At 33.5% G+C, this 26904-nt stretch overlaps 1 protein-coding gene across 1 annotated transcript in view; it reads left to right on the forward strand.

Annotated features, from left to right (window-relative positions):
* LOC145680895 (methyl farnesoate epoxidase-like) overlaps positions 1 to 26904 on the forward strand; it is a 186629-nt gene that overhangs the window by 90715 nt on the left and 69010 nt on the right. Inside the window, exon 6 of the mRNA XM_081752053.1 lies at positions 24057 to 24237. Within this exon, the coding sequence (XP_081608179.1) occupies positions 24057 to 24237 (181 nt within the window). The remainder of the gene's footprint in view (positions 1 to 24056; positions 24238 to 26904) is intronic.

Raw genomic sequence — 26904 nt, forward strand, 5'->3', positions numbered from 1 at the left:
TAAAAGTAGTGAATTCCAATTTAATTAACTTTGGACTATCCTCAACAAAAATTTTCTAGTTGCGTCTGCAAAGTATGTTGCATTTTTGTCAAGGTAGCCGTGTTTATTTGTCTCCAAATAAACATATGCATTTCTGAGTATAGAAGTAGGTATTATCGACACCGAGAAACGTGCAGCAATCGATAGAGATTTATTATTTAGAACTGCATACTATTCGTATGTAAATACTTAATAAATTTTCAAAGATATGCGGTTTCCGAAACTTTTCATTTTTCACATACAAGAGAGGTTGTATATACGTACGAAGAAAGTATTCGTGAGGCTAATAGCACCTTTGTACCCTTGAAGAACACCATGAATTATTGTAACGTTTATATAATAAAGCACATTTCAGAGTTTTAATTATTGCAAACCAATGGTACTTTATCTTCTGATACATCTCAGTCAGAAAGTTATGATCATTTCAGGACTAAAATATAAAAGCATTATAATCTAAAAATACACTGCAGTAATTAGAGAAGCAAATGCTCGAAAAAAAAAAAACTTTTGGGGGAAGAAATCAAGCTTTCTCCACGGCATTTTTGCCTGTGAAATTTTGGGCTTCTCTGAACTTTAATGAAGAAATAACAGTACGTTCCACCTTTTTTCTCCGTTAAAATACGAAAAACATTTAATTATTGCACTCTGAAGAAAAAAAATATAAGTTCAATAAATCAGAGATAATCGGTCACTCTATAGAAAAGGAAAAATGGCAAATTGATTGACGCAATGAGTTTTGTAGTTCGAACTTTTTTCCTTTGTTTGTAGAATTATTAATGTAACATTCTACGACAAAAATGCTTAAGGAAAATTTATAGTGTCAGCAAATATTTGTTCTAAAAATGTAGTAATTAAATTGAGTGAGACGAAATTATCAACTACAATTTATGCATAAATTAAAACTTCAGTTTTTTTGGAACTAAAGATAATTTGAGGTTATGCGGAACAAGTGTATTTATGTAACACGTAAATAGCATTTATTGAACTCGTTAAACTCCGAGAGAGAAAAAATTAAAAACAATATGCCCAGGTTTTCTATTTTAAAATTATTTATATGATATTAAGAAAGAAATAATCAATTCTGTAAATAATGAAATTTTACTACCGTTAAACTAAGATCATACCCAGGATGGCAGTTCATTGCTTTAGTTTTGTAAACTGAACTTATATTACGTTCTGATAGAATATCTGAAGCTCACGGTAAAGTCAATTTCGAACGAAGAACGAGATGTAAGCGAATTAGGTAGCCCGTAGCACCTCAGAAGCTTGATAAGATTGTTAGGCAACCAATACAATCCTCGTGATATGTTAGGTTGCATAACTTGCTCTTGATAGCCATCAAGAAATGCCATTTCGAACGACAATAAAAATAAGTAGCGCCGGACTGAACGTAGAACTCGTAAGTAGTGAATGTTGTAAACGCACGTTTTTTTAAATGTACAATCCACTACAGGAGGACAAAGGCAATTCTTAAATAAGAAAATTATAAAAAAAAAAAAGCGGCATTTTCGCATCTCTTAGCAGCGACACTTGAAATATGAAGACCGTGCTAGAGTTTTCATGATAAGTTTCGTTCGTGCTGTGTGGAGGTTGAAGAGGAATTTGGTTACAAGTGCATTTGTGGAACAGTAGCCTCACAGTCCATTTGATGTAATTTTTATTGCTAAGGTAATAACTCACTATTAGCTAATAAGTAGCTGCCTTATAAATTCCAACACTATTCCACAATGACACATTCTTCCTGGATATACACTTATAACTCATGAAAAGTAGTATTAAACCTATTATTTTAAACATCAAAAACCATTACAAATAACAAAAAGGTAATTGATTCTGTTGTCTTTGATTAGATTACAATAAATTGTAAGTTTACTGTTCCACAGATACACTTTTAACCGATTTTTTTTCAACCTCCAACAATCCACTCCTCCTATTAATATATCTATGTTTTACCTACAGACGCTGAAAATCATATTTTCTTATTGCTATCAAACACACTGACATTTCAGATCCGCATATAATGTTTATTTATCTCCACTGCGACCCCAATTATATATATATGTCTGTATTAATATAGATCTGATAAAGTATTTTAGCGAAAACATTTACTGTGTTTCAAAACACAGTTATCTCAAAGGATTTTACTCGAGGGAGGAACTTTAATACGCAGGTTCCTAAAGTAGTAATGTGAAAATACTGGTAACCCTTCTTAAGCATGATCAAAGATTTCCCGAAGGAGGAGCCCCTGTTAAATCATTACTGTATGTAAATGCGTTTTCACTATTTCGTGTTAGGTTTTCTCAGGCTGCATTTCTTACAGCTACATCTACCTAGTATTTGTCTTTCTCGTCTGTTTTATTTTCATGGTAATTTGTTCACGTACTAGTTCATCTACTACCAAATATTTCTTCCCTTAGTTCACTTCAAAAAGCTTCTGGCATACATTGTTGTCAACCCGCTATTGTATGACAAAATTGTTGGTTAATTTTGAGTTTAATTTGCACCCATGTTTCTCTATGTTTTTTAAAACAACAGATTTCTCTACCAGCATACCATAAATCTTTCAAAGGATGACTTCGTCATTGTATATAAATTTTCCGGAATCGGAAATTTTACTTTCCGGACTTCGGAAAAACTTCGGAGTTTGGGAAAAATTCCGGAAATCTGAAAAAATTAGAAATTCGGAAAAATTCAGGAATTAAAAAATCCGGAATTCGGAAACATCCGGATTTCGGAAAAATTACGGAATTCGGGAAAATTCCGAAATTCGGAAAAAATCCGGAATTTTTCCGAATTTCGGATTATTGCCGAATTCTGGATTTTTTCCGAAATCCGGAATTTTCCCAAAATCGGAATTTTTCCGATTTTACTTTTCGGATTCCGGAAAGTAAAAATTCTGGAATTGGCCATCCCTAGCTAGTAGCTGTTAAAATAATAATAAAAAAGAACACCATAATGAATATATACTGTAACTTGTATTAGTTTCTTGTAGTTGGAGATGTCTTATCACTTAGGTAGAGAATTGCTACTGCAGTTATTTACTGCTTTATAAGGAAGGTGTTATTTTCACACACAAAAAAAGTCGCCAGTATGTCTCAAACATTATCGTGTTCCCACCTGCAGCTGCTCCAAAGCACTGCATGCTACTTTTTAACCGGATGAAAGGCAGTAAAGGAAAAGAAATCTCAACAACCATTCTGATAACATTCGCTTATTGTCAACATACCTATATACAGTAAATACAAATTTATAATTTTTGACGTTACGAAGTATACAATGTAATTATTCAATAATTAACATAAGTAGGCATTCATTAATTTATATTAATATAATAATTAATAAAACTAATAAGCGGATGATTGATGGCTCAGTGGTAGCGTTTCTATTTATGGTATTCTAACCCAGGTCATGTCGATTTTCGATGACTAATATTGTGTTTGCAAATTTTCCCTTCTCGTGGTTCCGTGGTTCTCTTGGTTCCCTTTCTTTTATTTCTTCCATCATCACCCATTAATGAATTTAGTTTTCGAAAACTTATAGTCCTATATTCATTCTGTCCGTCAGTCCGTCAGGGAAACAGTCTCAAGAACTATTTGATGGATTACCATCAATTTGGACACGATGTACAGAGTCAATAGTTAAGAATGAGTTCCCTCATGAATGTAATATTCAAACCGGAAGCGGTACAAATCAATCATTTTCGGTTTTAACGTTAATCACTGTACAGTAAATATAGTAATAGATAGCGAGAAGCGGTTTCCTGTAATCGACATATATAATATTCAAGTAGATAGAAGGGTACTCAATTTGTGCATCTACTTAAAATAGTGAGTCTAGGTATTTAGATAGCATTTTCCGCTTTAGAAAATGTGTGCTTGGTAAAGAATGTAGAGAATTAGCTGGATCAAACGGGAAACAAATGAGAAAGTGTTAGAAATAGTAGGGAAAAAAGAACAATTTTAGGTGTAATAGAAACGAGGAAGAGAAACTGGTTGGAACATTACTTTGAAAGGAACTGCGTCATGAAGAACGTGCTAGTACATATGGTGGCAGGAGAAACAGGGAGCGGTGAAAGAGGCTATAGTTGATGGATGGTATTAAAACACGAATCAAGGTATAAGTTGGTATAGGTTTGATTACTTGACCTGGTATGAGTCAAGTAATGTAGGTTTGATGCATATGCATTGTTTAAGCCTAGCTGTGACTTATTATATCTATTGATATATGCTGAATTTTGACAACACCGAGATGAAGGTTGATTAGTCATATTAACTTCAAATATGGATAGGAGATGTCGTTTACCGTACAATATTTAAGTTTTCTTGCCTTTGTGAATATGTTCGAAAAATTATCGCTTTCGTCCCTCATAAGTAGCAGCAATGTAAAGCAGATGTAAATCATCGATCTCTTTGGTTCTTGGTCAATTCATTCATCTTTTCACCTTTTCTAGTTTCTCAAAATGCCATACTACAATCGAATGATCAACGCCTAGTTTCTTTGCAACTTGTGTTGTTTTCTGCAGAACTGCTTCGGGGATCAGCTTCAATTCGTAGTGTCCAACAACCGAACGACGTTAGTGATCTTCCTTATCCTCCAAGACTAAGTCACCACGACAGAATTTTTAGAACCAACCTTTTATTGTATGTTCACTTACATTACCATAATTTATATCTTACTTTCATTAATGTTTCAATTTGTTTTCAATAAGGAAAATATAATGTCCATGAAGTTGACAAGCCACTTAACGTCAGACCCCAAGTTCGACTTTGCTCGTCGCTAGTGCTACGTTAGTGTTCAATAGTGACGCAAATCGTTGGTACTCCACAGATAACGTGTACCTTTTAAATGATGAGTATGGGTCTTGTAACTGTATGCCAATAGGCCCACATCTAAGAATCTTCTCAAAAATGAGGTTAACCGCTAGAACAATGTAAGCGCTCATTAGTGCCATTAATATTAATGTTAATGCTTCCATCGTACAGCTCTTAGCGTAATAATATGACTTTAACAACTTTATACATCAGGCTCACCTTATTAAAATTAGCTAAACGAACATGATAACACCACGCTCTTTGTTAGAGTGTCAATGAGTCTCTCAATTCTCGCGAACATAATGCGCAATATGGACGTGTTGCCTGACGTGCCCAAGTTAGTTACTTTGTTGCAACTATTGTTTATCTGCTATTTATTGCTAGTCTGCGAAGTATTCCTTACATTAATATGCCCTTGTCCTTGATAGACATTGCGTATTTACAAGTAGTATGTGCATTACTGTTAGAAGATATCAAAAAATTATAGATAAAACTTGCTATTTAACGGTTCATATTTTTATTTTACAGTATAAAATAATAATAATAATAATAATAATAATAATAATAATAATAATAATAATAATAATAATAATAATAATAATAATAATAATAATAATAATAATAATAATCCAGCATAAAAGTTATCAATTGCACCACCTTGGCAACAAGCGACACATATTTTAACTTCATAAAAATTCGTTTCTCACGATTTTCTCGGAAACTACGCATGATATCTTAATTATGTCATTTTGTTTATCTCGGTGTGTATTATCTCTGGACAATATCACAGTAAAACAAAAATTAAATATTAGGAGTACATCATACTTTTGGGCTACATCTCATTAACAATGGAAATATTAAATAGTGTATACTTTAGGATGTAAGTGTCAGCTTAACTTGCGTGATATATTCTTAGGATTACAAAAAGGAAATTTGTTCGTTTGCATTAGAACAAAATTCTTAGGATTACAAAAAGGAAAATATTTTTTCCGAATTCCAGATTTTTTCCGATTTTACTTTCCGGATTCCGGAAAGTAAAAATTCAGGAATTGGCCATCCCTAGTATGTATGTATGTATGTATGCATGTATGTATGTTTGTTTGTTCTGGAGGCTGAAATACATTCTCATACTTTAAATAATTTTGAGAAAATAAGCGACTTTTGTAGATTAAACCATAAAGGAGGTGGTGATTTAATACTAGTGAAAAAGGGCCAAATTATAAGAGAAAAATAGAAAACATGAAAAACAATGAAGAATTCGTTTTCGAACATACCATCATTAAATTAAATGTACAAGGCATCAAGACTATAGTTATGTGCCTTTACAAAACGCTAAATTCTTCGTCGCAGCAGTTCTTTAAACTTTTGAATATGTATTACTAATCTTACCCCAAACATTAAAAATCGTCATAGCGGAGATTTTATTATAGACTTCCTAGATCGCCAGAACAACTATCTTCTTAACTAACGTAACACATTAATTCAACTGAACATCTACTTACATACACCTAAAAAATTACCTCTCATTCGAAGACTTGCTTAAACTAAATAGTAGTTGGAAAGGAGGTACATATTCTACAAACATATAATCTTCAGAATGCTTTTTCATATCATAATGGTATCGTATTCTTGCACGAAACAAATTTCGACGAAATATAAACGTAAGTTAAAATTAGAAGCTTCAACTAACAGAATGCACGCCACTTTATCTATCTATTAAATAAAGAATCCTGGACAAACGTGTCTCTCGCGCAAGATACGAAGAAGAAAGTGGATAAATTTTATTCAATATTCCATTGTATTTTGATTTAAATTTTTTGCAAAGGACAATTATAGTTAATACTGTCATTCACTCCCTCCTTGGATCATCAAAGAAATAAAATCTATTAGTGTACATAAAATACACATATGTAAATCAATCGAAAGTAACCCTGAACTTAGTAATCATTACAACACTTACTCTAAAGTATTGAAAAGACTCATAAAGGCTGCAAAAAAAAATGCATATGGATACTAACGTTAAAGAGATGATAAATAACTCTTCGTAAATTATCAGTAACTGTAATGTAAACACTAAATCAAAGGAAATTAAAGAAATTCACTTATACGGAATAATAATAATAATAATAATAATAATAATAATAATAATAATAATAATAATAATAATAATAATAATAATAATAATAATAATAATAATATAATAATAAGTTGAAAAAATGAATAGCCATCTGTATAATTTAGCAAATAAATATTCATCAGCTTGTAATCATAATTACAGCACTATAAACTTGCCATACATAAGCCACTCTGTTGTAACTTTTAATAACCCCTACTACAGAACAAGTCATTTCCTCAGCTATAACCAATTTCATACTGAAAAGTTATACCGGAAAATTACTGAAATAAAACTGATTAATTTCTTAATACTGGTAAAATTGATATTTAACATCATTAGTTACGTGATAAACTGGTCAATTCCATATGGTACATCTAAACTGGTACATCTAAACCGAAATTATCTGTCTACAAAGTTAATGAAGAGATTATTGCCAAGAATTAGGAAAGGTACTGTTACTATTACTATCATGATGAGTATTCAGTCGAAATATTTCTTCATAGCTCAGGATTCCAACGATTACCAATTGTTTCATACCTTTTTGCTCTGGAATATCTGTAGGGATAAAAGTTTTTTTTTAAATTATAAGTTTTTATCGCGCTAGGTTAGAAACATTGAGACTGCATAGTTATGTGAGGAACAAATAGAAAGTAACAATAAATGAAAATATCTTTAATATCTCATAATGGTTAACACATGTTCAATTGGTTTTTCCAACGTTTTTACCTTACGGGGTTGGTGTTTGAAAAAAAAAAGTTAAAACTGTAATGTGTTGGACATCTGATAAGCAGTTGATATATGGAGAACCGTTTTGTCTGCAGAAAGGCCTTTTTATTTAGATCCATTAACTTCGAACGCCACCATCCCAAAATTCATTCTTTTATATCTTATCGTTTTGCACCCATTTTGCATCGTTTTGCACCTTGATTAAAAAAGTTTTGTACCCTCACCATTACTGACAAGTAAACTTTATGTTTGGGTGAATCGAGTTGCTGACTGAGACACATATGAGAAAGTAGTACTAAATGTGGTCAGTATTTCAGTGAAGTTGTAGGTGCGAAGCTCCAAGGGCTTAGGAGATACACCTACCAGAACATCACATGGAAGTACAGAATAGTCTTCATACAGTTGGAGGTAAAAGCTCTGTAAGACCTCTTGTAACGACAAAAGATGAATAATAAATATATGGGTACATATTAGGACTAGGGGGAAGTCATATAGTAAGAATATACCTGACGGCAGCCATCTTGAAATCCGCCATTTTGAATTAAGGTTAAGTTTGTAAAATAGGAATAGGGTCATGTGATACATGATTTAAGGCGCAAATTTAATCAGAAGAACAATGGTGACGTTAATTTTGATTTACGCGCAATTGGTAAAAAGTTACGGGGAAATTAAATATTGCTGCAGCATATGCGTTAGTCCTTTACCCCACCTTGTAAATTTTACGTTAATGATAATAATTAAATAAAAAGCAGGTAGATAAATATTAGGCCTATGTAAGAGTTGCCTTGATGGCGGCCATGTTCAAATCCGCCATTTTTAATCAGACAAAAGTTTTAAACAAAACGCATAACAGTAACACCTTATTAATAGCAAATTTTACCATAAATCCAACGGTATAACCATTTTTGCTTTACCATTAACCAGCACAAAATTAAATGGATCGCTCCTTACGACTACTGCTTTGACGGAATTGTTAACGACAAATGTGTCAAGTGTAACTCGTCTTTGTCAGGTATACTCACTGTGAGCAGAGCATTTGTGCAAGTCATGCACTCTTTTCTGAACTACATATTGATTGTACTAATTGAGGACTTTTCTGGAAAAAAGACCCAAGTTCAATTTTGACTATATTCCACTTTGGTCATTTTTTCTTAAATTAACAACTTGTTTCTGCGATAACAAATGCTGGTTACTGATAAAGCAAAAATGGTTATACCGTTGGATTTATGGTAAAATTTGCTATTAATAAGGTGTCAATGTTATGCGTTTTGTTTAAAACTTTTGTCTGATTAAAAATGACGGATTTGAACATGGCCGCCATCAAGGCAACTCTTACCATAGACCTAATATTTATCCACCTGCTTTTTATTTAATTATTATCATTAACACAAAATTTACAAGGTGGGGTAAAGGACTAACGCATAAGCTGCAGCAATATTTAATTTCCCTGTAACTTTTTACCAATTGCGCGTAAATCAAAATTAACGTCACCATTGTTCTTCTGATTAAATTTGCGCCTTAAATCATGTATCACATGACCCTATTCCTATTTTACAAACTTAACCTTAATTCAAAATGGCGGATTTCAAGATGGCCGCCATCAGGTATACCCTTACTATATGACTTCCCCTTAGTCCTAATATGTACCCATATATTTGTTATTCATGTTTTGTCGTTACAAGAGGTCTTACAGAGCTTTTACCTCCAACTGTATGAAGACTATTCTGTACTTCCATGTGATGTTTTGGTAGCTGTATCTCCTAAACCCCTGGAGCTTCGCACCTACAACTTCACTGAAATACTGACCACATTTAGTACTACTTTCTCATATGTGTCTCAGTCAGCAACTCGATTCACCCAAACGTAAGGTTTACTTGTGAGAAATTCGAAATTCAAAATGGTGTTCCAAGTAAATAGTATTTTAGCCACTAACTCATTTTCAAGATTTAACACTAAAATCATCATCTATTAGTTTTGCACCGTTTTGCACCCTCTTTCAAAAATTTTGTACCTCTTTCAAAACCGAGAAAATAACATTTGAAAATTCAAAATTTGCCACAAAAGCGAAATTTAAATTTTAACCTGCCATAAGGTAGAGCACGTTTTGCACCCTCAGAAAATACCAATACTTCATTTTGTACTCTCACAGTTTCCGAGAAATTTAAAATTCAAAATGTCGAATTACCATTAACTTGGAACGCCACCAACTCGTTTCGAAGAATTAACAATATGAGCATCATCTACAAGTTTTGCACCCTCACAAAATGTCGATATTTCATTTTGTACCCTCACAGTTAATGAGAAGTTCCAAATTCAAAATGTCGAATTACCATTAACTTGGAACACCACCAATTCGTATTAAAAATTAAGAACATCCGCGTCTTCTACGAGTTTTGCAGAAAATTTCGATATTTCATTTTGTACCATCACAGTTAATAAGAAATTTAAAATTAAAAATGCCAAATTACCATTAACTTGGAACGCCACCAATTCGTATTAAAGAATTAGGAACAAATCTCGTAGAAGACGCTGGTGTTCTTAATTCTTCAGTACAAATTATTGGCGTTCCAAGTTAATGGTAATTCGGCATTTTGAATACGAAATTTCTCATTAACTGTCGGGGTACAAAACGAAATATCGACATGTTTTGAGGGTGCAAAACTCGTAAAGGACGCTGGTGTTCTTAATTCTTTAATACGAATTTTTGGTGTTCCAAACTTAATAATAATTCAGCATTTTTAATTCGTTTGTCATTAAGTGTCAGGGTACAAAACGAAATATCGATATTTTATGAGGGTGAAAAACTCGTAGAGGACGTTGGTGTTCTTAATTCTTCAAAATGAATTGGTGGCGTTCCAAGTTAATGGTATTTCGACATTTTGAATTTTGAATTTCTCATTAACTGTGAGGGTACAAGATGAATTATCGACATTTTCTAAGAATACGAAACTCTTAGAGGATACCGGCGTTCTTAATTCTTTAATACGAATTGGTGGCGTTTCCAGATAATGGTAATTCTGGATTTTGAATAAGGTATTATTTATCATTAACTATGAGGGTACAAAATGAAATATCGACATTTTCTAAGGGTGCAAAACTCGTAGAAGACGCTGGTGTTCTTAATTCGTCAGTACGAAATAGTGGCGTTCCAAGATAATGGTAATTCAGCATTTTGAATTCGGAATTTCTCATTATCTGTGATGGTACAAAATGAAATATCGACATTTTCTGTGGGTGCAAATCTCGTAGAAGACGCTGATATTCTTAATTCTTCGAACCGAATTGGTGACATTCCAAGTTAATGATAATTCGGCATTTTGAAATTTAAATTTCTCATTAACTGTGAGAGTACAAAATGAAATTTCGACATTTTCTGTGGGTACAAAACTCGTAGAAGACGCTGGTGTTCTTAATTCTTCGAAGCGAGTTGGTGGCGTTCCAAGTTAATGGTAATTCGGCATTTTGAATTTGGAATTTCTCATTAACTGTGAGGGTACAAAATGAAATATCGACTTTTTGTGAGGATGCAAAACTCTTACATGACGCTCGTATTGTTAATTCTTCGAAACGAGTTGGTGGCGTTCCAAGTTAATGGTAATTTGGCATTTTGAATTTTAAATTTCTCGGTAACTCTCAGAGTACAAAATGAAATATTGGTATTTTCTGAGGGTGCAAAAAGTGCTGTACCTTACGGCAGGTTAAAACTTAAATTTCGCTTTTGTGGCAAATTTCGAATTTTGAATTTTGAATTTTCAAATGTTATTTTCTCGGTTTTCAAAAAGGTACAAAATTTTTGAAAGAGGGTGCAAAACGGTGCAAAACTAAGAGATGATGATGATAGTGTTAAATCTTGAAAATGAGTTAGTGGCTGAAATACCATCAACTTGGAACCCATTTTGAATTTCGAATTTCTCAGTAATGGTGAGGGTACAAAATTTTTTAATCAAGGTGCAAAACGGTGCAAAATGGGTGCAAAACGATGAGATATAAAATAATGAATTTAGGATGGTGGCGTTCCAAGTTAATGGACCTTTTTTATTTTCGTTTATAAACAGATATCAGCAGCGTAACCTGTGCATGTCGGTAAATGTTGTAGGTCTGTATGAGATAATTCAGTTTTCAATCTGGTATAGTATTGAGGTTATTTGCAAATGTCATCTCTTTGCAATGATTAAATTTACTTTCGCAAGGTTCATTAACCTCAGTTTTCTCATTCTCTACTCCCATTTTCTTCGTCATCTTTTGCATCACTATGATACCTGCTATGGAAAATTTGCGGAGGAGTACTAATAGTAATACTAGATTCAATTTCTGTTGACTTTTTCTCTAAATCATGTAAGGTATCTGAAATTGTTTCTAAATTATGTTTCTTATCTCCCGTTTCTCGTTTTATTACATACATTTTTACTTTACTGTCCCTAGCCTGATTAAGTTTATCCTTTGTCTGTTCTTTTAACTGTAGTACTCCGTATTGTATGCAAATGCAATTGTAATTGCGTATATAAAATATATATAAACCATGCTCTAAATGAAATATTCAGTGAGAACATTTTTTTAATAAGAGAGCTACGTTTCGTGAGACGACTGTTGATTATAATTTCTCAAGCATGTAAAATGGTGCTAACTCACTACAAAAAATATCCAAAACCCACTGAATATTCATAAACACCGTACATATAAGAATGCTTTAGTTCAAACAAATTTCGATTAGCAATATTGTCGACTGGTGCCTGTTCGTTTTGGCTATATTTAATGTGATAAAAATAGAATTGGAACGAAAAGATCCTTTGTTCTGTTTTCTAGGATGACTAAATGGAATTGTTTTCTCATCAATGTTCACTAACATACAGAAAGAGTTTTTCTTTCCTGTGAGCATAAAAAATATATTAAAACGGATTTTTCCTTAAGTTGCCTTGTATAGTCAAGGACAAAGGAATATATGTAATCGAAAAGAGGTTATATCTACAAAGTTATTTGTTTCTACATATTCAATATCTAACACTTGTATAAAATATACTTGTACACCAATAGCCTATGTTTTGTTCTTATTGAATTTTCAGGTCTTTTAGCTATACAAATTGTTTCTCGATTGTCTATTAGTAGTCTTCGTTTTTCACTTTCCTGTCTGTTCTCAGACCTCTTTTAAATTGACCAATTCTTAAGTTACCGATAAAGCTGGAATATATTCTGATTCTGTGGAAGGTAATGCTAAACGACTCTGTTCCCTTCAATATCAACTTTCCATCAAATACTATACTTTCACTAACAGTTTTTCTGTTGTTTTTATCTTCTGCCCAATCTGAATATGAATGTCCTTATAAGTTGAAATAACTACTGTTCTTAAGTGTTAGTCCTGTGTTCTCTGTTGCTTTTAAATATATTAATATTCTTTTCACAGCTGTCCGTAATTGTATGGTTGGTTTGTATATCTACTAAGATATTATGTAATAAAACTTAGATCTGTTTTTGATACTTCTGCTATATACATATGCCTTCCCATTAATTCATTATATGGCAATTTCCTGTAATCTGTATTATCATTTTCATATTTAAATTTACTTCTGTTGGTAATTTTCTTTCTTTGCAGTTAGTAATTTCAAACTTCGTTTATATTCTATTTATGGTTTAATGTTTTACTCTAATAATATTATCTTTCTTTTGAAGTTTCATTCCTAAGAAGTTTTTTTTATAGTCTCCAGGTTTATTTTTCTATTACTCTTTGAATTCTTCAATGATGTCTTAGTTATTTTCTATATTTTATTGTCAACATATATTAGTATTTAGTAGTGCTTTTTGTAGTGTAAACAAAAGTTATATTCTGATCTTTGAAATCTTTTCTTCTTTAAAAATTTATTTATTGTCTCATTCCAGCACTCACATGACCATATAAATCTCTCTTTCGTTTTATGACTCTATTTTAATTTTTTAAATTCATTGCTTGTGGGGGTTATCCATAAATTTATATTTTTAATTTACCATTTAGAAATGCGGTTAGTATATACGGTTATTGTATTTTAAAATCTTCTTGTAATGCTTGTGATATAAACATTCTTACTGTACCGTGAATATACATCGATTGAACGTCGTGTTTTACTTGTAAATCACTAGCCACTAATTTTGCCTTTTTAATTTCATCTTCATTCCCATCTACTATGTTAATCGCTTGCTGAAATTTCTAGTGTTATAAATGTATAGGGAAATTTATCTTATGCTTATGGAACAACTTCACGATTCTGTATACTCATACCTGGAAATATTTGTGCCAATTCCTTTGAGTTCCCATGATTTCGGATCCAAACTAAAATTACCTTGTTTTCTTCGCTTACTGGTACTGATTGAATTCTCGACATTTTTTTAGAAGGTGCATTATACCAAGTGCGAGGCATAAATAGTATAGAAAAGGGAGACATTTGGAAATATGAGTAGAGTGTGGAATAGGGCATAATTATCTTTTGTATCGTTGATTAATCGACTAAATTTTTTATTCGGTTAACATTTTGTAAAAATCGTTTCTTGATTAAATGTTTAGCCCTTTGTACTCTCTCTACTAACTCATTATTCGCTGGAGAGTAAAGCGGTGGAAAGATTTGTGTAATTCCTCTTTTTCGACAATATTACTTGCATTCATAACTCTGGAAAGGAGGTCCATTATCCAAAACCACATTAGGAAAACCCATAATATAGAAAATATTTTCCAATCAACATTAAGTAGAGTTGCAATAAGTAGAATCTTGAACCTAATCGTTTTGAATATACATCTACCGTCATTACAAATATGAACCCAAATAACTAAAAGTGATCCACGTGTAACCTCTCAAAAGAATTAGTAGCATTTGGTCTAAGTTGATAATATGTCCTAGGTGGGTTGTTAGCTACAGTCTGACATACCTCACAATCATACACTAACTACTTAATGCCTATGTTATCATATCTGGCCACCAAATTTTTGAAGTAGTTATTCGTATCATAGCATTTAATTCCAGATAAACGCTATGGAAAACGCCAGTACTCTTTGTAAATATAGTGATCTCAGTTTGCGTGGCAGTATTGGGCATCTTTTTTTCTTTTTTTTAAAAAAATCTGAAATTTCTAACTGCCAACCCTTACGAAACAAAGCTTTGTATTCGTCTACATCTAAGTGTTCAGGCAGTCTCTTAGACAAACCTTGAAATAACTAACAACGTACTTATTCAAGTATTACATTATTACGAGTTTCCTGTACTACCTCTTCTTGAGATAGAATACACGACTCGAATTGATTCACATATTGTTGACCAATCTCCTGTTCATCCAACACTCAACGGAAATCAAGAAAGGAACTCTGCTACACAAACATTCTTGGTATAAGCAATTTCAAAATCATAGTTTGCCAACCCCAAGCACCAACGCTGCAACCTAGAACATGCTGTGATAGGTGGCTCTTTAGCTACAAAAATCCATCGGACTGGCTGACAGTCCGTTATTATTTTAAAATGTCCTGCAAGTAGAAACTTATGAAATTTACATATTCCAGATATTACTGCTGATGCTTCCTTCTCAAATTGGGTTGTTAATTTATACCGAAGAAAGAATAGGCGAAGCGCATGAAAAGTGTATAATTGATTGATTGATTGATTCTTTGAGTTTTACGTCCCGTTCAGCAGCGAGGCTATGTGAGACGTGGACCTACTGATTAACGTGGAATCCGAACCACATGAGCTCCCGCCGGGAATCGAACCCGGGTCTCCCGAAACGTGTATAATTATCTGTTAATCTCATTAAATAACACTGTCCCCACTCCTTCAGGTGAGACATCTGTCATAAGCATTATTTTTTCTTAATCGTTAAAAGGGTGTAATACTTCTGTATTCCTAAGCATATCTTTGATCAAGTCAAATACATTTTAATGAATGTCTGACCACACCGATGTATAAAGACAGAATTGCCAAAAACAACGAGGGAAGGATACCAGTACAAAAATTCACCATTCTCATAAAAGACTTGAACTATAAAGTATTTGTAGTTGTTGAGACGTTCAGATAAGATCTAATTTAATTACAGATCGCAAAATGCGTTGTTTTGAAACCTCACTCCTAAATATTTAATATTCCTCGTGAAAAATAATTTTTGTTCTTAGATGTTATACTTTTCAAATTGTTGCAATATCATACTTGTTCTATCATAGCACTCCTTCAAAGATGTTCTCCAAACCAAAACATTGTCCAGATACACCAAAGTGCACATTCTGACCCACTTTCAATTCCAAATAAGCCTGTTTTAAATCTAATAATACAAACCATTGTGCTCCTTGCAAACTATTCAAAAGATTTTATATCTTAGTCATGAATAGCTAACAAATTCAGTTACTAAGTTCAACGTCCGATTAAAATCAAAACAGTCGCAAACTCCCACTCTTCTTCTTTACTACGACCATGAGCATTTCCGAGCCAGAGTATTCTATCTTACGTAAAACTCCTATGGTACATAGCTGCTGTATCCATCTCGTTTGACTTTGTCTGATAAAGCATATGGTATCTCATAAGCTTTTCTGAATATGGGTTACGTTTTGCTTAATTGGAATTTGTATTTTGTAAGCTTCAATTGGCAAATTAATTCAGGAAAAATATGAAGGGAAACCAGTTGAAAATATATTGAATATATTTGTTAGTAAGCTGATCTTTGCTTATGTTACTGTTCAACTACTCATTTTGTGTAAGAGCCTTACATATAAGGTTCTTCTAATGTGGCGATATAATATCAATTACGTCCTATTATAGGATACAATTCATTTTCATCTATAAAAACCAATGTTAAGATCCAATTGAAATCCCCTAATTGAAACTACCTTTAATCTGGCATTGTATTTTAATGAAAGACTCATCTGTATTCTTTAATAAACCCACACATGGTTCCAGTAAATTAGATCTCACTAAGTCCGGTTAGCCTGAATTACAGAGACGATAGCCCCTGTATCAATCATAAATCTAATCGGTTTATCCTAGCTGCTTGTGTATAACCCGCTCCCCCAATTCTTTGTCACCGGAACTGGAAGAGTCACTACTACTACTACTGCTACTACTTATATCGAGAACAGAATCCAACCAACCCCTGCGGGGCTTCTAACCCGTTCCTACTACTAGTACTACTACTACTATTGCTACTAACTACCACCACCACTACAACTACTGCTACTACTAATGCTGCTGCTGCTGTTTATACTAAAGCTTCCTTACTACAAGATTTACATCTTAAAACTTAATAACATGCGATTTCGATATATTGTGAACTAATATGAATTGTTAGAATCACTATGATTCATTAAAAATCACTGGGGGGAGCGGGCTATTCTCAATCCATCCTAGCAATTTAATTAAACCAATTCGGGCTCACTCATCCTCATATAAACCATTTTTTTAAAATATATAACTGCCCCAAAATTGTTAACTCCAAGAGTACGTAACTATCTATATATAATATTATGCACCAGACGTTTACGATAGAAACTATGACCATACATAACCTTACGTGAAATGCATAGTGATATCCCAACACATCGTACTGTGCCCCAAAACAGGTCAAAGGAAATTGGATTGTCATCATCTTAAAAGATCAACACATCTCAACATCTAACTTGTCCTTGTTGACTCTGGAATTATTATTTAAATAATTAATATTTTTTCTGACCAGAGTAACACTTCTTTATTAAAAATAAAATATTTCTTAACAGTTTCCATAACTTAATGTTATCTTGCTCAGACGTTAATAGGTATGTTCATATTAATGTAGGTAATAGAGACATCATAATATTAAATTATTGATATACAATTATTGTTGTTGCTTATTATATAATTTTAAATTTGTGATAAGCTTTGCAACAGCACTTCCAAACTTTCGCCGGATGATTACAGAAAAAAGATCTCCTCCAGTTTCTTACCAGACGATAGCGCTCCCAAAACTGATGCAACGTTCCCTCTTCGTACTGCCATACTGATGCGTTGTAGTAGAAAAGAGGTTGCTCTAGCATCTCCTGACGATAAATAAATGCGGTGACCAACTTCTTTTATAAAGTTAAGGCCATCGGGACCCCATGAACCACCTGATTCAATAGCTATAGCGACAAAATGATATTTGTCGAGTAAATTGCTGTACTTCTTGCGTTTCTCTGTTTCACGGCGAGCAGCCACGTTCCCAGCTTGTGCTGAGGAAGAATGTAGATATGAAGGGGCGAAGGTGTCGGAACAAGTAAAATCCCATATAAGTGCTTTTCCTTTCTTCCACGGTATTAGGGTCATACCATCTGGCCTTTTGCCGTCTGCACGACTGTATCCCAACGGTTCGCATATAGAAGGAATGCCTGCTGAAATTAGTGTCCTCATGATAATGTCGTTCACGCTGTAGTGACGTGAATGTCTGCCCGCACTATCGGCACAGGAGAGTCCATGAAGGCCCTTCTTGTTTACGACACTTCTACAGGCAGGACATATGTGTTGCTCGCAAACATCTGCTCCCAAACGCAGTGCACTGGCAATTCGAAAACTATCATTGGGAAGATGTAATCCTAAAGAAAGTGACGAGATAGCATGGAGCCAAGCACCTGCTTCTGGAGATGATGTAGCTAGGAGTCTGGCCTTATCTTCTGGGTTATCGGATGACTGAAGTAGAGCTAAAAAGTGATGATTTATAAGAGGATCGTCCCAAGAAGATTGTAGTCCTCTTTTCTCAAGATCAGGGGATCTGATCCCACTATAGATGACCACTTAGCAATGCTATCGTTGACATCTGAATCCGATACTAAGCTAAGATCTTGTTGGAGAATGGTCTCGATCAATGACTTAGCGCCATAGAATGAAGACAAAAAGGATGAAATAGCCAGATTCATGGCGCGACGAATGCCGAGACCTCCGTGGTTAACAGGAAGGGACGCCTGCAACCAAGAGTTATTGTTGAGTGAACAATTCAGGATAGATTCCAAACCGGTTTTCAAGGTGTTGTCATAGTATTCCAGAAGATCAGCATCACGCCAAGAAGGAGCACAGCGAAGAAAGTATAGCAGCCTTGGCATGGACAATGAGGCACGTAGTAGGTAAAAGGCAGGGTGAGCTGAAATCAAAGAAAGACGTGTAAAGAAGAATTCTAATTTAGAAATTTTGTCTTTTAATATTGTTCGTCTTGCCTCATTAGATAATGCTGCTCCTAATAAGCTGGTGTCATCTTTCGAAATTCTTTGAATCCCAGCGCGGCTTCGTCAAACAGCTTGAAGAGATTATTAGACTGCTCATTGGAGACTCCGAGAAAGCTGACCTCATATTTGGAGAAATTCATTTGCAATCCGATCTCCTTAGCCCGTCTACGGATCATTTCTAATGTCTCTAGCGCTGTGTCCTTGTCTCCAGCTATAGTCCCGCATCCAAATACCATACATATATTAATGGAAAGTTATAAAATTTTAAAATGAAACGGTAAATTATAACAATATCGTATTCTTACATAATATAAATTTAAAATTATATAATGAGCAGCAATTACATATAAAAAAGATTTAATATTATGATGTGTCTATTACCTACATTAATATGAACATACATATTAATGTCTGAGGAAGATAACGTTACGTTATGGAAACTTTTACGAAATATTTTATTTTTAATAAAGAAATACATACTCTGGTCAGAAAAATATTAATTATCTCAACATCATATAAATATTAAACATAATATTCACAGAATATCTCAAATTAAATTAAAACAGCGCTTTGTCCGATAACATTTAAATTCAAATCTTCTCAACATACTCATACCATTTCAACATCTCTGTCATTGCCTAAGATGTAGAATTCATTGTTCTGTTACATATAAAAGCATCCATCGAGTCATAATTTGGGTCAGTTAAACAGTACATCAGACAAAGAACATTTTAGGCGTATATATCTAGGTATATTGCTTAGATTTTCGTGAATAAAGTTACAATACTGAAATGATGGACATTTTTTTATTATTATTTTTAAGTCCATTTACTGGGATTTTTCACATTACAACAAAATGTCCAACTCAAGATTTCCTACCTTGAGAGAAATATAATGAGATTGTGCTTTGAAGAAAAATGATATGCTGATTAGTCCCTGTCATATTCACTGACTAGTACCTAGTATATTCACTAACTGTACTTGACGTCAGGGGCGGATCCAGGGGGGCGATCGCCCCCCCCCCCCAGAGGTCGAAACTTTCTTATTTTATATATATAAATAAAACTCTACTCAAAGTTTGGAGCCCTTAAAAGTAGCAGTATGACAACCAACCGCCCCCCTTCCCAGAAGTCGGTCCTAAATCCGCCCCTGCTTGACGTCATTGTTAGCAGTTCAGCACGTTGTATTTTTCATGCTGAAATATATCTTGATAATACAAAAGCACTCTTTAAAATATATTTTCAATACTAAATACATTTGTTCAGATGTAGAATACAATAGTGTTAAAAATACACATTTTATAATATTGTATTTTTGATATTGTCTAAGGTAAAGGCACTAGTAGTTGACAGGGGTTCAGTAGTTGACACCTTGCAAGAAAAGTTTAAATAATAAGGTTTCTATAATAAATAATATACGGACACAAAAGTGGAAACAAATTGAAGGTTGAAGTTTCACTGAATATTATCTGGCATTCGCTGCAGAGTTGTATTATGTAATGGTGTGACATTGTAAACTCTTCACGCCATTTTGTGGATACGTTGTCTGCTACAGTTTTGTTACCGATTTCATTAAGAAGGTGAGTATCCTCTATTTGTAACTAACATGCAAATTTATGTTTGCTTTGCTATATCTTTATTTTATGATTTTACATCTTTTCTTCTGGTGAGTAACAAAATTATTTCGAGGAGCTTCAACAGAAAATTGAGTATTATTGAAAGGGTGTCAAGTACTGACATTCAATTCTGTTTAGACTTCAGAAGTTGACACCTGCCTGTCAAGTACTAATTCCAACCGTTCTTATACTAAAATTAACGTTTACCGCTTCAAATACTTTGTAACAATCGGAAACATTAAACTTTGCATCAGAAAGTAAAAGAACCTGTATGGAACTAGTACTTGACATGGGTGTTAAACACTGATACCAGTACATGTCAAGTACTGAATCTATTCTTTGTTGTCTCGAAGGAAAGATTTCAGGTTTTGTATTGAAGCTTTTCTTAATAAATATCAGAATAATAAGCACGTAAGTAAACACTTTCTTTTCTGGAAACGTTTTAAAAATGCATGGCGTAATTTGAATTACAAAGAGAGAGGTTCGCATGGCTACAACCATCAAATGCTTCCCGGAAATATTTTCCAAATTAATTCTGGTTTTAGTTTATTATATGGTTAGCAAAAAAAAAAAAAAAAAAAAAAAAAAAAAAAAAAAAAAAAAAAAAAAATCGGCCCATGTAGGCTTTTACGAGTCACATAGAATTTCCTCATTAAATATTCTTTTAAATTATTACCTTGCAAAGTAGATTAATCTTAGTCACTAAGTGTTCGGTCAATATTGGCAGAACATTTTCAAGAGCTAAGATGCTGGCATTTGTCGCGATCTTCCGCTAATCTCTGCGTTTCAATGTATATAATAACCTCTATAATATTATCTGTCAATTACAACCTCCTCTATCCACACTCTTTTTCCTGTTTCCATTTCCTCTATCATATTTTTCAAAATACAACTTCTTAACTAAGTTTTGACCCAACCAATTTCTTGTCAAGTTTCTGCTTGTCTCTAATATTGCTCTCGTCTATCCTGGTTTTTCCACACCCTCCTGTTCAGTTTTCTTCTCTATCCAGCCAACGCTCTCAATTCTTCTGCATTTTTACGTCTTTTCTCGTCAATTTTCCATTTTTCGCCTCGTACAGCACAATGCTCCATACACACACTTCATAATTAATGAGTCCTTTTTGAAACACTTTATTCAGAGGCTCACAAAATATTTTTTCTTTCCAAACATTTTTTGTGCCATTCACATCAACCAGAAATACGTAAATAAACATTACTTCCTCCTCTCATTACGATGCCGCCAGTAAAAGGAAGATTCTTGTCATATTTCGAGGAACAGATGGTAGAAACAATAAAGGATGTTCGTCAAAATGGAGTGCCGGTTGCAGCTTTAGCCAAAAAACATAATGTTCCACGAATAACTTTATTGTATAAAATAAAAGAAAAAAAAAAAAACAATTCGTAGGAAAATGGGTCCAACACCTATTCTCACGGCAGAGGAAGAAGATGTCCTAGTGAAGTGAATCATTGAAGTAGGCGAAGCAGGATTTCCTGTGACTGTGAATGAACTTCTAAACAGTGCCCAACAGTGAACAGATAATGCATGATTTCAAAAGAAAAAACCCTTTCAAGAATGACAAACTTGGGAAAACATGTTCAAAGAATTTCTTGGAAGAAATCCGAACATTTCTACAAGGGTCGGAGAAAAGAAGAGGAACTTCATTGAAAAAGTTCCAAGTGTTGTTCCTTCAAAGTTATGGAAGAAGTACTATGAAAGTAAAGCAAGAAGGAAGATCTGGAACGTCAGGAAAAAGAAAGAGTAGCAGAAAGACAAAGAAAGAAGGAGGAGACTGAAAGAATCAAGTGATTGCAACAGCAAACGAGAGAAATGAAGCTTAAAAGGAAAAGAGATGAACAAAATGTTAAAAAAAAAAAAAAAAACTTGATTGCTATATTTTCAGGTTCTTGAAGAAAGTGAAAACGCCACATCAGACACCGAGAGGAACTGCTTATAAAGAATCCTCTAGGGAATTAAACGAAGAATGTACTAGCGGTTCAGAAATCGAGTCAACTTCCATAACAGTTGAATCCAAAAATAAAGAAGTAGATGAACTAGGAAAATTACCAGTAGCAGGGCGCAAAATTTCAAAGTCAGACACACTCGCCAATCCAAAAATGATGGTCGTCAGTATCTCTTACGCACAAATTATGAGAGGTTTCCCTCCCCCATTCAATGCCCTTTGGTTTAATAAAGAAATATATTACATCATTGCATAAAATTTCGAAACCAGACAATTAGATTCAGGATAATCAATTTTGAATGCGCCAGGAAGCATACCATTTCAATTGAGGGTGGGAAAGGAGGGAGCGAATTACAAGTCGTGAAGACTTCACTTTCTATGTCCGTTGTGAAAACTTCACATTCCGTCTTTTCTTTCATTCTTGACAATTATTTTCGTGCTAAACAGAAACTGCGCAGCCCTGTTAGTTCAGGCAAAAACCATTCCTTCTGAACACTGGTCGCCAGTTCTAAATTTCTAGTCGGCAATGGCGACTGGAAATTTTTCGCCCTGACCTAGAGTAGGTGTGGGAAGATGTTGCTGATCATATTCAAGAACCTCAATCAGTAAGCAGTGGCGGGGCCAATTTCTTGTTCCTCAATTGGACAGTATTTGGAATTGAGGTTTGTTTTCAATGTCAAAGTTATTTCTATGTTTCATTTATTGCTTTTGTGTTTTATTGAGCTGCTTTGAAACAAGTTAGGTGAAGAGTGTAAAATTGCACTCTTTTCTATTGCCAAAGAGTGAGTTTTACATTTTATTGGATACTGAAAATTATACTGCTCACTTATAGTCATCTGAAGAGTTGATAATACACATTGAAATTCTAGCATGTTAACAATTTCCTTTTTTATCTTTCGTATGTATGAAATATTTTTAATGAAATTAGTACTGTCAACTATTAATCTCAAATGTGTTAACTACTAGATTTTTTAGAAATGAAACATGTCAACTACTAAATTTTTTTAAGAGTTTCGAATTAAAAAACAAATACTGAAAACTATACTATTCATTTAAAAATATATAGGTTCATAAAAAAAGAAGTTCAAAATATAGAATAAAAGATAAATCATAGAACAATTACAGTTCAAAAACATTTTATAAGGCAATAAAGAAAAGTCCTTAAAGTATCAACTACTGGTGCTGTTACCTTATGTCTTTGTCTATGGTAGACGTGCGGTTCATATCACAGGATTATCATTAGTATTTTATTTACTAATGAAAGTAAGTTCCAGGGTCAGATTCTAATATCTCTATTACTAACTTTCTGTTAAGATCTAATCTTCAATTTGCTTTTCAGTACAGTGAAGTAATTAGGAAGGGGGCTCCCGGGCTTAAGCCCTCCCCCCCAAATTTTATTTACTATATTAAAGTAAATGTAATTAAGTATCTTGCAGAATTCACATTTCCTGGACGAAAGTTAGTAAAGTTTGTACCTTCCCCCCCTCCCCCACCCCCGAAACAAAATCGTAATATATGCCACTTAAATTTCGACTTCTTATACGTAGTATGACTTCGGATATTTGAACTGTAGCCTACTATATTCTTTCTCAATGAATTATAGGAATTACTTATTTCTAATTTGTAGATGAACAGCTGATTTCAATATGCATGGACATTTTTATTGGAGGAGCAGCAACCTTCTATAATTTGTTCAGCTTTGCAGTTCTTTATATGGTTTTGAATCCAGAAGTGCAAACACGACTTCAGTGTGAGCTGGATAATAAGATAGGAAGGCGCAGGTTACCCTCAACAAGTGACAGAGGAAGGTAAATTATTTGTCTTAGTAAGAATGTTGAAAGGATGAATTCCTGATTTCACTTGTCTTATTAAATAAATACTCACATTTATTCTCAAAAAGTAAAAGATAGCTGACTGTAATTTTCATGCTTTTTTTTCTAAATACCCTTTATAGAGTTTTATTTTGATATTTAAATTTGTGATACTTTTTTTAATAAACGATTATATATTCAACAGGATAAGAATAATGAGAATTTAAGTGTTCTCTGCAAGCATTCAATTCCAGAAGTAAATGAAGGGGAATAGTATAATTTTTCTACATAGAAGAAATATTTTTAAGTTTCCAATGGGATAAAATATAGTGAATGCTTTTATTATATCAAAAATATTGAGAAAATATCCTAATAATTTCTCTTAAAACTTATGAGAGACATGTCTTTCAGAAGGTACAAACAAGTTGCATCTATTTACAGGTTGCATCTATTTGCAGAGCATAACAGTGATAAGAGGTTCAATACTTTAACTTTGAACCATAAAGAAATCGTCTACTTTTGAACCCTAAAAATGAACGATAACTCATTTTATGTCATTATTTTTATTTTACTTCTTTCGTTCTCGTCCAGAATAAAATGGTTATATAATTCCTTCTTATTTATTTGTGCTAATTTAAATTAATTTTGTGATGGTTAAACAACATTACACTAATACACCTTATGTGAAAAATTCTTTTGTTGTGTGATGAGCATAAGATTTTTAGCTTTACGTATGGCATACAGCTCAGTTCTGTACTCACTCTGAACATACAAACAGATTCGTAATAACGAGAAAGAAGCAAAATGTGAAATTTCGTACTTTAAACCATACTTCGTAACGTTTAGTCAAAAATAATTTCACACAGTGTGCAACACTTCTGAGAGAGCAGTGAACACTGGAACACTACTAAAGTACGTCTTAGAGTAGTGCTGTGCCAAGTGCAGAAGATTGTCGCTGAACAAAGTATGTATGAAGTTGAGTAATGAAGCTTATTGGAAAAATAATCATGCAATATCGGAACACAATTCTGAATGTGCGCAAATCAGGACTTGTGAAACACTTCTAAATATTAAGATTTCCACACATCTCATGGTGTATAATATATTGTCACTACACTACTGGAGAAGAGTATAAATGTGGATAAGAAACCTAGCAGTAAACGTTAACTGATCCCAAAGTGTTGCATCTGCGACGAGTGACGGCAGGTAGGATTGCAAAATCCTATCATGAGTTGGGTAGAATATTTCAGTGTAATGAAAAACTCAATGAAAACAGCTTTAAAGAAGATGAGTATTGAGAGGCGTAAACAAAACAATGAATTTTTACGCAATCTTGTGACAAAACGTTCACGGTGCAAAATGATGTTGCGTATATGATGGGTGATGAGATCTATTTTACGTTGGATGGCAAGGCATAGCAGCTGCAAACGTTCTACAATCCCAGAACTGCTGACGTGTCCGATACAATATATTTTCGTCCAAGTGGAAATTTTCATAGAAAGTGTTGATATGGCTCGCTATGAGTCCCAAGGACTCTCGCAGCCCCAGTTTTCATGGCCTTCTGGTCAATAATGAACAGTACGTAAATTTAACCAGTTTATCAACTCCTCCCTTATCATCCCCTCATCGTACGGACAGTGTGTGTAAGATCAGATCTTGCTATCTGTCGGAAGTCTTGCGGCCATGGAAACTTAGGTATCTGCTACATACCTAAAGATTAATATCTACATAATATTCCGCAACTTCGACCCATTGTGGACTTTTGACACTTTAAAGCGCAAAGTATTTGCTAATAATTACTAATCAAAATTCGTTGCCACACTTGTTTGCACGATGCGCACGTGTTTGAAGAAAATTGTGCCATCCACGTTTGCTTCAGCTGTGCTGTGTTAACCACATTTGTAGCATGGCCAGCAGACTCGGCGACAATGTGTATTTTTTATTAATGTACAGGTACGGATCTTGTATATTGACAAGCGAAACAAATAAATAGTGTGCTTTCCAGTGATGAAAATTTTCCGGAAAATTTTGAAACAGAAAATTTTCCGATTCATAAAAGCATACTCCACTTATTCCTATCGTTGTATAGCCGTGATGTGAGGTGGAAAATTTTCTTCTGTACTTTTCCAGAAAATTTTCCGTTCTTAACAAATATCAGTGATCAAGTAACAATTCCTCAGTATTCATAAAATTGATTGAATTTATGTATAGAAATGTTAAAAATTGAAAAATTGCTTAAAGAATCTGAAAATTTTCATGGCTCAGGCAATTTTCAGTACTATGTAGGAACAAGTGAAACAATTTTTCATGAATCGAAGAATTATCTGTCCTGTACAGCGATGAAAATTTTCCGAAAAATTTTGAAACGGAAAATTTTCCGATTCATAAAAACATACTCCACGTATTCCTATATCGTTGTTTAGCCGTGATGTGAGATGGGAAATTTTCTTCTATATTTTTCCGGAAAACTTTCCGTTCTTAACAAATATCAGTGATCAAGTAACAGTTAATCAGTATTCATAAAATTGATTGAAATCATGTATAAAAATGTTAAAAAGTGAAAGATCGTTTACAGAATCTGAAAATTTTCATTGCTCACACAATTTTCAGTACTATGTAGAAACAAGTGAAACGATGTTTAATAAATCGAAAGATTTTGTGTCT

Source organism: Thermobia domestica, chromosome 3, assembly GCF_964235325.1.
Source record: "Thermobia domestica chromosome 3, izTheDome1.hap1.1, whole genome shotgun sequence".
Classification (NCBI taxonomy): Eukaryota; Metazoa; Arthropoda; class Insecta; order Zygentoma; family Lepismatidae; genus Thermobia; species Thermobia domestica.